This window comes from Salmo salar, chromosome ssa18 (genome assembly GCF_905237065.1).
Source record: "Salmo salar chromosome ssa18, Ssal_v3.1, whole genome shotgun sequence".
NCBI lineage: Eukaryota > Metazoa > Chordata > Actinopteri > Salmoniformes > Salmonidae > Salmo > Salmo salar.
Genome location: NC_059459.1, coordinates 71,877,148 through 71,890,801, shown reverse-complemented (window position 1 = coordinate 71,890,801; position 13,654 = coordinate 71,877,148). Strand labels below are relative to the sequence as shown.

General features: G+C 36.2%; 2 protein-coding genes across 15 annotated transcripts in view; both read left to right on the top strand.

The window, feature by feature from the left end:
- Nucleotides 1–6,435, top strand: part of LOC106577961 (ret finger protein-like 4A) — a 65,700-nt gene extending 59,265 nt beyond the window's left edge. For 6 of the 14 annotated variants that reach the window (XM_045701467.1, XM_045701466.1, XM_045701468.1 and 3 more), the window contains exons 5-13: nt 479–529; nt 761–793; nt 1,649–1,699; nt 1,930–1,962; nt 2,819–2,869; nt 3,099–3,131; nt 3,988–4,038; nt 4,172–4,189; nt 5,303–6,435. In XM_045701467.1, coding sequence (XP_045557423.1) covers nt 479–529; nt 761–793; nt 1,649–1,699; nt 1,930–1,962; nt 2,819–2,869; nt 3,099–3,131; nt 3,988–4,038; nt 4,172–4,189; nt 5,303–5,859 — 878 coding nt within the window. In that variant the 3' untranslated portion in view covers nt 5,860–6,435. The remainder of the gene's footprint in view (nt 1–478; nt 530–760; nt 794–1,648; nt 1,700–1,929; nt 1,963–2,818; nt 2,870–3,098; nt 3,132–3,987; nt 4,039–4,171; nt 4,190–5,302) is intronic. The other 8 variants (XM_045701470.1, XM_045701473.1, XM_045701471.1 and 5 more) reach the window with 8 other exon arrangements.
- LOC123723801 (butyrophilin subfamily 1 member A1-like) overlaps nt 1–13,654 on the top strand; it is a 74,059-nt gene that overhangs the window by 2,994 nt on the left and 57,411 nt on the right. The window lies entirely within an intron of this gene.

The following is a 13,654-nucleotide window of genomic DNA, read 5'->3' as shown; positions in this document are numbered from 1 at the left end:
GCTCACATAGTTTCTGTCACAAACTCTAAACTCTACACAGTTGTCACTGACTATTTGGATATTCATTTCCTTGTGAGCAAACCATTTCTGTACTTACAGCGTTCATATACATTCATTTGATCACGTTGTTGCTTTGGCTGACCTTTTTCTATTATTGACATTTGTCAATACAACTCATGAGTGCAACTGTTTATGTCAAATTGTTTCGTGTTCTACTTGTAGCCCTGGTTGTCCTGAAAAGAAAATGGTAAAACACTTAATCGTGAGACTAAATATAAGGGTTGGACATTAAGATAAATGAAAGTCAGATAAAGGAAAAGCCGATTTTTGCTGCGGCCTTGGGACTGATAGGGTTAACAAATCACAATGTAGAAAATAGTACAAATGAAAATAAAAACTTGAATGAGTAGGTGTATTCAAACTTTTAACTGGGACTGTAAATGTTCAGTTTGGTCACATGGATATACTGCCATTACAGATACAAGTACCTCTCCCCATCCCAAGACGCCTAAGGCAGTTTCAATGAAAGGTGAGGCTAAATGAAGGTTACTTAACCATGCTGATATCAATAGGAAATAATAATTTTGTCACAGGACACTTCAATTAAGAACATCTTGGATAAGCAACAGTCAACCAGAAATGAATCTGTTTCAAATACAGTTTAAAAAAAAAAAATAACAGTACTATAATAAGAGTGAATTGTGAGATGTATTACTTTTCTCATATTATTTGTGTTGTAATTGTATTGTATTTTTTTCAGATACGAATATGAATTTGGACCTCCCACATAGTGGTAATGTGCTAATCAGTACTAACCATTGTTTTTACGATACATAAATTAACTTAACCCAATGAGTCCCACCATATCACTGCCGCATTTTGGACTTCTTAACCCCTTTTAAACTCCTTGTTTATTTCTTCCACATCCGTAAATACCACCCATTAGTCTGTGTGATTAACGGGGGCTGAGCTAGAGCAGTGTTTAAGAGACAAGGGCAGGTCCCAAAGAGGCTTGGGGGTTGAAAAGCTGATACTCTCACAAACATGCACATGTAACATGTTTTGCTCTATGACACTCACAAGCTACACAAGAGTTGATAGAAGGTAAGGGGTTGTTCTATAGTGAACATCATAGGAAATCCCAGGACATAGTGTCTATAACACTAATAAGCTCACATAGTTTCTGTCACAAACTCCAAACTCTACATAGTTGTCACTGACTAGTTGGATATTCATTTCCTTGTGAGCAAACCATTTCTGTACTTACAGCGTTCATATACATTCATTTGATCAGGTTGTTGCTTTGGCTGACCTTTTTCTATTATTGACATTTGTCAATACAACTCATGAGTGCAACTGTTTATGTCAAATTGTTTCGTGTTCTACTTGTAGCCCTGGTTGTCCTGAAAAGAAAATGGTAAAACACTTAATCGTGAGACTAAATATAAGGGTTGGACATTAAGATAAATGAAAGTCAGATAAAGGAAAAGCCGATTTTTGCTGCGGCCTTGGGACTGATAGGGTTAACAAATCACAATGTAGAAAATAGTACAAATGAAAATAAAAACTTGAATGAGTAGGTGTATTCAAACTTTTAACTGGGACTGTAAATGTTCAGTTTGGTCACATGGATATACTGCCATTACAGATACAAGTACCTCTCCCCATCCCAAGACGCCTAAGGCAGTTTCAATGAAAGGTGAGGTTAAATTAAGGTTACTTAACCATGCTGATATCAATAGGAAATAATAATTTTGTCACAGGACACTTCAATTAAGAACATCTTGGATAAGCAACAGTCAACCAGAAATGAATCTGTTTCAAATACAGTTTAAAAAAAAAAATAACAGTACTATAATAAGAGTGAATTGTGAGATGTATTACTTTTCTCATATTATTTGTGTTGTAATTGTATTGTATTTTTTTCAGATACGAATATGAATTTGGACCTCCCACATAGTGGTAATGTGCTAATCAGTACTAACCATTGTTTTTACGATACATAAATTAACTTAACCCAATGAGTCCCACCATATCACTGCCGCATTTTGGACTTCTTAACCCCTTTTAAACTCCTTGTTTATTTCTTCCACATCCGTAAATACCACCCATTAGTCTGTGTGATTAACGGGGGCTGAGCTAGAGCAGTGTTTAAGAGACAAGGGCAGGTCCCAAAGAGGCTTGGGGGGTTGAAAAGCTGATACTCTCACAAACATGCACATGTAACATGTTTTGCTCTATGACACTCACAAGCTACACAAGAGTTGATAGAAGGTAAGGGGTTGTTCTATAGTGAACATCATAGGAAATCCCAGGACATAGTGTCTATAACACTAATAAGCTCACATAGTTTCTGTCACAAACTCCAAACTCTACATAGTTGTCACTGACTAGTTGGATATTCATTTCCTTGTGAGCAAACCATTTCTGTACTTACAGCGTTCATATACATTCATTTGATCAGGTTGTTGCTTTGGCTGACCTTTTTCTATTATTGACATTTGTCAATACAACTCATGAGTGCAACTGTTTATGTCAAATTGTTTCGTGTTCTACTTGTAGCCCTGGTTGTCCTGAAAAGAAAATGGTAAAACACTTAATCGTGAGACTAAATATAAGGGTTGGACATTAAGATAAATGAAAGTCAGATAAAGGAAAAGCCGATTTTTGCTGCGGCCTTGGGACTGATAGGGTTAACAAATCACAATGTAGAAAATAGTACAAATGAAAATAAAAACTTGAATGAGTAGGTGTATTCAAACTTTTAACTGGGACTGTAAATGTTCAGTTTGGTCACATGGATATACTGCCATTACAGATACAAGTACCTCTCCCCATCCCAAGACGCCTAAGGCAGTTTCAATGAAAGGTGAGGTTAAATTAAGGTTACTTAACCATGCTGATATCAATAGGAAATAATAATTTTGTCACAGGACACTTCAATTAAGAACATCTTGGATAAGCAACAGTCAACCAGAAATGAATCTGTTTCAAATACAGTTTAAAAAAAAAATAACAGTACTATAATAAGAGTGAATTGTGAGATGTATTACTTTTCTCATATTATTTGTGTTGTAATTGTATTGTATTTTTTTCAGATACGAATATGAATTTGGACCTCCCACATAGTGGTAATGTGCTAATCAGTACTAACCATTGTTTTTACGATACATAAATTAACTTAACCCAATGAGTCCCACCATATCACTGCCGCATTTTGGACTTCTTAACCCCTTTTAAACTCCTTGTTTATTTCTTCCACATCCGTAAATACCACCCATTAGTCTGTGTGATTAACGGGGGCTGAGCTAGAGCAGTGTTTAAGAGACAAGGGCAGGTCCCAAAGAGGCTTGGGGGGTTGAAAAGCTGATACTCTCACAAACATGCACATGTAACATGTTTTGCTCTATGACACTCACAAGCTACACAAGAGTTGATAGAAGGTAAGGGGTTGTTCTATAGTGAACATCATAGGAAATCCCAGGACATAGTGTCTATAACACTAATAAGCTCACATAGTTTCTGTCACAAACTCCAAACTCTACATAGTTGTCACTGACTAGTTGGATATTCATTTCCTTGTGAGCAAACCATTTCTGTACTTACAGCGTTCATATACATTCATTTGATCAGGTTGTTGCTTTGGCTGACCTTTTTCTATTATTGACATTTGTCAATACAACTCATGAGTGCAACTGTTTATGTCAAATTGTTTCGTGTTCTACTTGTAGCCCTGGTTGTCCTGAAAAGAAAATGGTAAAACACTTAATCGTGAGACTAAATATAAGGGTTGGACATTAAGATAAATGAAAGTCAGATAAAGGAAAAGCCGATTTTTGCTGCGGCCTTGGGACTGATAGGGTTAACAAATCACAATGTAGAAAATAGTACAAATGAAAATAAAAACTTGAATGAGTAGGTGTATTCAAACTTTTAACTGGGACTGTAAATGTTCAGTTTGGTCACATGGATATACTGCCATTACAGATACAAGTACCTCTCCCCATCCCAAGACGCCTAAGGCAGTTTCAATGAAAGGTGAGGCTAAATGAAGGTTACTTAACCATGCTGATATCAATAGGAAATAATAATTTTGTCACAGGACACTTCAATTAAGAACTATAATAAGACTGAAACATGTTAAACAGGTCTGTTTCCTTTTCTTTTCCAGAGGCACGCTCACATGAAGGTAATCAGCTTTAATCATATTCTTTCTATATCTAAATATTCATCCCTGCTGTGAAAAAGTATTTCCCCCATTCTGATTTCCTCTGTTTTACAAATTATTTACACTGAATATTATCAGATCTTCAACCAAAATTATGTTGTGCACAATAGAAATGAAAGGTAAATTATGTATTTTGTCATTTTGGAGTCACTTTTATTACAAATAAGAATCAAATATGAATAAAAACATTTCTACATTCATGTGGATGCTACCATGATTAGGCAAAATCCTGAATGAATCGTGAAAATTTTTGAGTGAGAAAGTTACAGAGGGTCAAAGATCATACCTCCAAGACATGCTAACCTCCCCTGTTATTGTTAATGATGAGAGGTTAGCATGTGGAAAGACATTGTATTAGTTTATTAGTCCCATGTTGAGACAGCTTACTAGCAATCTGTATCTCACCTAACTTGCTCTTTAAGAGTGAAAGTTTTAAGAGTGCAGTTTTTATTTTTTATTTCAAATCATCACTGTATGTCTGGTAAATGTGTTTATTTCATGAAAATAACATTGTGTGTATATATATATATATAAAACATTTATTTTCCTGACACTCGTTTTGCCAATGAAATGCTCAGTCTGATGATGATACAAATGTAAATATATTTACATACACAGCGTTGATTGGTGGATAGGATCATCTAGACTCAGAGCCTACCTCGCTAGCCCCTTCAAAGTAGGAGGATACATTATGCAAATAATAGATGATAATAAGAATCAGATCAGATTGTGATGTCATGCTGTGGGACAAAAACTCCATCCTACCCGAACTGGCTGAAATTCCAGGCTCTTACACTAAAAGGGCATTCTCAGAATTTCCACAGTTTCAGAGTGTTATTTTGACTTCATATAGTGGAAATCAAGTTTTTGACTGCACTGCCCCTTCAAAGTATAATGTTTGAATAAGAAAACACTGGATTAAGGCCTACTATATGGCTAGTAAGACATACTCAGGGCCTTATTAGCTACTTATATACACTTATGAACCACAAATCGGTTGCTAATATGTGTACCTGAAAATGAAGTCTTACCAAATATGACATAATTGGTTGTCTTTTTTTTTGTTATTATCAGTGGATGTTGTTCTAGATAGAAAAACAGCTCACTCTCAGCTGAAGATATCACACAATGGGAAAGTTGTGGAGTGGGTGAAGCAAAAACAAGAACCACAGACAGAGATTGACAAGAATGACATTGACAAGCATTTTGATGAAGCCCCATATGTGTTGGGCAGTATGGGCCGTGCTATGAGGGCCTACTGGGAGGTGTCTGTCAAGGAGAAAAAGGACTGGGTACTTGGTGTTACCAGGGCAACAGCTAACAGGAAAGGACAGTTGGTTCTCAGTCCAGCCAATGGCTTCTGGGTAATCGGGATCTCCGACGGCAAAGACTTTACAGCATTCATGGATGATGATGATGTCTTTAAAGAAATAACTCTACACCGAGTGGGTATCTATGTGGATTATCAGGAAAGGAAGGTGACTTTCTACAATGCAGAAGACAGCTCACTCATCTACTCATTTACCAATGGACCAAGTTATGAGGATGATGTTTGCCCACTTTTCTCACCCTGGAACAATGATATAGATCCAATCAGAATTTTGTCAATTGAAACTAAAAAATTGAAATAATCTAAAGCCTAACTATCACCTCCACATCTGTCAATAGGCTAGTTTATTGTGATGGAATGCTAAACATGAGTGGTCTAACTACACTAATGATGGTCAATCACTAATGATTGTCACTTCAGTAATATTTACACATTTGCTTGGAGTTGTTTAAATTGTATGATACATTTTGCTTATTATACAAATGTGTTGCTTTCTCACATTGACTTTATATTCTTTGTCTTTGACTTGAATAATAATGGACAGCTATGTTAGTTGTTTTTCTCAAACCACAAGGATATTATAAGCTAAATCATGCATAATGCATAGGTAATGTTATGCCTCCCTTCATGCACATTTACTGTACGCTGTATTGATTTGTGAAAAATGTAATATTGCTTTTAAGACATGGATGTGTATCAGTTTATTCCTTGTGATCATGAGGATCAATCAGTTAATGCTGCTCTTACATAACAATGTATAGATTGGGAAGGTTTGTAATCAGCCATTGGTAAGCACAACTCTGCATTAGAGGCCTTCGTCTTTACAAAGTCATGACTGCTAGTCTGGGACCTCATTAATAAAATGTTTGCAACAACAGATTTGATTGTAAATTGTGCATATAACAAAATCTACAGGAACAATGGTATTTCTAAATCGTGAACCTGACATGCAAATATGGAATTTACATAAATTCTGCATGACATTATCTGATTAATAAACAAAAAAATCGTATTATAAGCTTATTATTATAAGGACATTTGTCTCATAATTTAAGAAATGCTCTTACAGAGAAATGTAAAAATGAATAATATTTTGCAAATGAGGCCTCTGGGCCTTTAAACAAATATCCACTAACATACAAGTACTTTGATCAGTTCATGACCAGTTTTAAAATGCCTTTTATTATTGTAACAAAAGTTTACACGTTTACATATTTTGCCGCATTGAGTACAGCGAGTGAAAAGCTTTTTTTAAACACATAATTACAGTGAGTGAGTAAATTATTCTATATTGTCATACAATTCTAAAAACAACTAAGACTTTATATTTAAATAGCTTAACACTGAGTGTACAAAACATTAAGAACTTCTCTTTCCTGAACAGGTGAAAGCTATGACGACTTATTGATGTCACTTGTTAAATCCACTTCAATCAGTGTAGATGAAGGGGAGGAGACAGGTTAAAGAATGATTTTTAAGCCTTGAGACAATTGATTGTGTATGTGTGTGGTTCAGAGGGTGAATGGGCAACACAAAATATTTAAGTGCCTTTGAATGGGGGAATGGTAGCTGGTGTCAGGTGCACCTGTATATGTCAAGAATTGCAGTACTGCTGTGTTTTCAATGCTCAACAGTTTCCCTTGTGTATCAAGAATGGTCCACCACCCAAAAGACATCCAGACAACTTGACACAACTATGGGAAGCATGTAGACACCTTGTAGAATGAAATGAGGCTGTTCTGAAAGCAAAATTAGGAAGGTGTTGTTAATATTTTGTACACTCAGCGTATATTCTACACTACAAAACTAACATGTGTAAAAGCTACATTTTAGGATTTACATGTTTAGCTTGAAATTAAGTGCCAATAATAAGCTTTGGGTTCAAAATACCTTTGTTTTCAATGACTTTGTCATCTTCCATTATTTACACTAACAGTTCTCGGAGGTTGAGGGTTTGTCTCTTTGTACCACAGGTGAGAGTTTCTTAGAAAACATGCCATAGAAGGAGTGGATGTGGCACCTCTTCTCCAAGTTGAAAAATGTTATCTGTCCCCTCTCATAGTCCACTAAAACTCCCAGCTTCTAAGGTTTCAGTTCAATGGGAAGGAAAGTAGAAGACTGTTCAACTGTTTTCAGTTCTCCATCTTTGTAACATATGCTCCAGAATCCAGTGTCTGGATGCATTTGGATGTTGTCTCTCCCCTCAGTTTCCTGAGCGATCCCAACACTCCACTGAGTCTTCTTCCCCAGGTCAACCTCCCAGTAATGTGTACCTTTTTCATACCCTTCCATTCCCAAGACACATTGATTATATTTAAACTTATGTTTAATGCCTTTGAATTTTTCTATTAACTTCAGTGGCCTCTTTGCGTACTTCTTCAACCTTCAGAGTACCGTCTTTGTTTTTTCCCTTTTGATTTTTCTGGTTAAAGATTCCAATTTTCTTGTCATCGTCTTTTCCTGAAACAATTAACATACCCTTTTCTGTAGGTTTTCCTGCAAATGGCCCTGGGTCTTCTTCTTTGGTTTTTTTTTCACACTTCATGCTGCCGCTTCCTTTGCATTTTTCTTTGAAATTCTCACAATCCTTTTTTCTTTGAATTCTCCAAATTTGAGACATCTGTTATCATCAGATAAAGAGAGTTTGACGTGCAGTGTCAGGGTTGAAAGTCACATCCACTGAAAAAAAATGTCAATGTAATTTTTGTTTCAATGTTAAAAAGAATTCTGATATTTTAACACAAAATATGAATCCAATAACATTAGCATATTTCAACATGTTATGTTTGTTCTATAATGAAATAGCATGACCATTGAAAAAACAATACAATTTAATTGAATTTGTGGTAGGCAATGTGATAACATTAATGTTAAAAATTAAACATAAAATTAAAGATTAAATTCAATGACGATGTTTGATTTTATATTATTTGTGGTAGGAAATGTGATCATATGTTAAAAGTGAAACATAAAATGATATGTGTGTGTATGTGTGCGCATGCGCGCATGTGTGTGTATTCTATTAGCGCCAAACTTCATGACACATAGGAAATATAAAAGGGTTCATAACAATCAAGCTCCGAACTATGTAATGGAAGAAGAAAAGTAATTATAGTGTATATAGATATATATATACATACACACACAAAAGTACTGGGACAGTGACACATTTTTGGTTGTTTTGGCTCTGTAATCCAACACTTTGGATTTGAAATGATACAATGACTATGAGGTTATGAGAGTCATTTTGGAGTCCCTTTTATTGTAAATGTTTCAAAAGACATGGTTTTGGTTGTGTTTCACATAATTTTGTGCTCAATAGAAATTAATGACAAATAATGTATTGTGTCATTTTGGAGTCACTTATATAAGAATACAATTAGAAGTGTATAAAAGCACATTTTATTCTTATTTGTAGTAAAAGTGTCTCAAAATGACACAATACATTATTTACCATTAACTTCGATTGGGCACAAAATAATCTGAAACACAACCAAAACTAAGTGAAAATGTATCCAACAAGTTTTTAGAGTCACAAGCTTGATGGAGTCATTGCGTTCTAGGAATATGGGACATAATACTAAACTTTTGAATACTTTATTCATAAGAATCTTTATAGGTGTCAATAATGTTGACCCCTACCTTTTTGACAAAAAATAAATATATAACTTGTTCATCAAAATCTATTTCCCAGAGCAATTGTATCTGTATAAAATAATATCATTTCAGGATGTTTTTGAACATACAATATAGCTCAGTATTTATTGAATACAGTTATTATTGCTCGTCTTTATCAAGGGTGTCAATAATTGCAGTCCCCGCTAAGAAGTCATCTTTTCTGCTTATGCAACGCCCTGGCCATAGAGAGGGGTTTTTGTTCTTTATTTTGGTTAGGCCAGGGTGTTACATTGGGTGGGCGTTCTATGTGCATTTTTCTATGTTGGTTTGTTTCATTGATTTTGGCCGTGTGGCTTCCAATCAGGCACAGCTGTAGAGTGTTGTTGCTGATTGGGAATCACACATAAGGAGCATGTTTTTCCTTTGGGTTTTGTGGGTAATTGTTTCTGTTAGTGTTTTGCACCTGACAGGACTATTGGCTGTCGGTTTTCTTGTTTTGTTTGTATAGTGTTCTTTCTTTATTAAATATTAAATGATGAACACTACGCTGCACCTTGGTCTACTCTCTCTCATGACAGCCGTTACAGCTTATGCATTCTCATTTCAACGCCAAACCCACCGCTGGTGCACGTGGCCAAAGAGCTCTATTTTCATGTCATTCATAAAATGTAAAAAACTGCAGTTTGCTAAATGGCATTGGCACTTTGGTAAACTACATTGGCATTTGGACTGGAACCGATGCTTTGGTCAGATGCCATGAAAATAGAGCTATTTGGCCACACACACCTGTGGTGGGTTTGGTGTCAAAATGAGAATACATGAGCAGAAAATAACCCCATAACTACTGTAAAATATGGTGGATCTTTGATGTTATGGGGTTATTTTGTTCCACTGGTCCTGAGGCCCTTGTTAAGGTGTAACGGCATCATGAAATGTACCCAGTACCATGACATTTTAGCCAAAAACCTGGTTGCCTCTGCCAGGAGGCTGACACTTGGCTGCAAGTGGACCTTTCAGCAAGACAATGACCCTAAGCACGTGTCACAATCCACAAATGGTTAATTGGTCACAAAATCAACATTTTGCATGGACAATCTCAGTGTCCGGACTTGAAACCCATTGAAAACCTATGGTTTGAATTGAAGATGGAGTCCAGATGAACAATATCAAAGATCTGAAAGGTTTCTGCATGGAGAGCCCTTACAATGTGTTTTCCAACTCAAAAAACATTTTAGAAAAAGGCTCAGTCGTAATCCTCACAAGGTATTGAAATGTATTGAAAGCAGGTGTGTCAATAATTTTGACCTCTATCTTGACCTCTATTTTTCACAAAAACAATAGTACTTGTTCAGCAAAATCTATTTCTCTGAGCAATTGTATTACTATTAAATAATATAATTTCCCAATTTCTTTGAGCATACAATCTTATTCAGTATTTGAATTATTTATTTTATACAGTCATTGTTGCTCATCTTTATCAAGGGTGTCAATAATTCCGTACCACACTGTATATATGAAAACAAAACTGCATGGATTATATATTTAGATGACAAATCACTTGAAGTTTGTGCAGCATTAATATGAAAGAAGCCGATAGTTACCAGAGTCTGGGATTGTTTCAGTAATTCCTGTAAAAACACAATACATGTTGCTGTATCAAACTCACTTTTAATACTTATTAAATAAATAATGGTCCTGTCACGTCCTGACCATAGAAGCTTTTATTTTCTATGGTAGAGTAGGTCAGGGCGTGACGGGGTTTTGTCTAGTTTAGATTTTCTATGTTATGTTCTAGTTTCTGTATTTCTATGTTGTTGTTTTTGGGATGATCTCCAATCAGAGGCAGCTGGTCATCGTTGTCTCTAATTGGAGATCATACTTAAGTAGTTGTTTTTCCCACCTGGGTTTTGTGGGAGATTGTTTTGAGTAGGTAGTAGTTCGTCACGGTTTGTTGTTTTGTTTATTAGTTTATTTTTATGTCTTGCATAGTTTCACAGTGATAATAAAATGTGGAACGATACACATGCTGCGCTTTGGTCCGCTCCTTCATTAAACAACCGTGACAGGTCCATCAACTGTAAAAAACATAATATGTACCCATTAACTTATCCTTATCAGGGAGTTCCTCTGTCTTTTTGATAAGCTCTGTAATATACAGTAGAGGAAATTTAGCCCAAACAACTACCTCTTCCCCTACTGTATTTATTTATTTATTTATTTTGCTCCTTTGCACCCCATTATTTCCATTTCTACTTTGCACTTACTTCCACTGCAAATCTACCATTCCAGTGTTTTACTTGCTATATTGTATTTACTTCGCCACCATGGCCTTTTTTTGCCTTTACCTCCCTTATCTCACCTCATTTGCTCACATTGTATATAGACTTATTTTTCTACTGTATTATTGACTGTATGTTTGTTTTACTCCATGTGTAACTGTGTTGTTGTATGTGTCGAACTGCTTTGCTTTATCTTGGCCAGGTCACAGTTGTAAATGAGAACTTGTTCTCAACTTGCCTACCTGGTTAAATAAAGGTGAAATATTTTTTTATTTTAAATAAATGTTTGCTGACATGGGCTAATTGAGTGACTGCTGATGCACAACCAAATTTCGAAAATGCACCTTGTGTATTATTATAACTGTAAACAGTAAGTTGACACCCCAACTGACTTATATTTATTTTTATAATTGGTCCACGGGCCTAAAGTTCCTAAACTCACCAGTCATCTGCAGTGTAGACTCCATCTTGGTTCCCTGGTACTGTGACATCACCACACAGGTGACCCCCTCCAGTTGGTCCATCCCTAATCTCATGTGACTGGTGATGGAGTACAGGTCACCCCCCTCCTTCTGTTTGGGTCTCTCTGTCTCTGCTGAGCTGATCTCCTTCCCACTGCTGTCCGTCCACAGCATGTGAGACTCTGGGTACCAGTTCTCTGAGCTACAGCTGAGCTGGATGAACACTCTGTTGTGCTTCCTCATGGAGATCCTGAGGACACTGCCCTGCTCTGTAAAGAAACAGATGAAAGAATAGTTTTACCCTATTGTAAAATCTAAAATACTCTACATTCTGTTGATCTGCTTTGATGATTCTGCACTAGACATGAAAAGATTAAATTGATCCTCTTACTGAATGAGTTCTTATTTACTTACGTTTAACCTGTAGCACAACAGGCAGTTCCTGAATCCAGTCCATGCAGCTGGCTTGGCATTTGTAGCTTCCCCTTTCAGAAGCCATGACATTGTTCAGCAGCAGTGACTCCTTAGTGAACACTCTAGTAATTCACTCTAATTCTCCTTCCACCACCTGATTTCCATGTTAACAGCACTGGTTTGAGGAGACAGGTGACAGGGAAGGATGACGTCATAACCAGCAGAGGTAACTACAGGGTCAGGAGGGACGACAAGCTGCTTATCTGAGTGGAGAGAGGAGAAAGTGTTATCAGTCTGAAGGACACAAAGATAAGAGCGGCTCATATTGGGCAATAATGTATTAAGACATTTACACAAAGTTTCCTTTTAACATAAGTGACCATCATACTAATGTACACAGTATACCACTAATACCAAAGAAATAGACATCTAGATTTTTTATCAATAGGCTAACTTATTAGTAAGACCTGCTGAATACAACATGACAATAATGTTCAAGAGCATCAAATTGGTGATGCATTTACATAAGTTGTTACTTAAAACCTCTTACATCTAGATGTTCCGCTAGCGGAACACCTCGCCAATATCCAATGATAGAGCGTGGCGCGAATTACAAACACCTCAAAAATCCCAAAACTTCAATTTTTCAAACATATGACTATTTTACACCATTTTACACCATTTTAAAGACAAGACTCTCCTTTATCTAACCACATTGTCCGATTTCAAAAGGCTTTACAACGAAAGCAAAACATTAGATTATGTCAGGAGAGTACCCAGCCAGAAATAATCACACACCCATTTTTCAAGCTAGCATATAATGTCACATAAACCCAAACCACAGCTAAATGCAGCACTAACCTTTGATGATCTTCATCAGATGACACACCTAGGACATTATGTTATACAATACATGCATGTTTTGTTCAATCAAGTTCATATTTATATCAAAAAACAGCTTTTTACATTAGTATGTGACGTTCAGAACTAGCATACCCACCGAAAACTTCCGGTGAATTTACTAAATTACTCACGATAAACGTTCACAAGAAACAAAACAATTATTTTAAGAATTATAGATACAGAACTCCTTTATGCAATCGCGGTGTCCGATTTTAAAATAGCTTTTCGGTGAAAGCACATTTTGCAATATTCTGAATAGATAGCCCGGCCATCATGGCTAGCTATTTTGAAACCCACCAAGTTTGGCACTCACCAAACTCAGATTTACTATTAGAAAAATTGGATTACCTTTGCTGTTCTTCGTCAGAATGCACTCCCAGGACTTCTACTTCAACACCCAATGTTGTTTTGGTTCCAAATA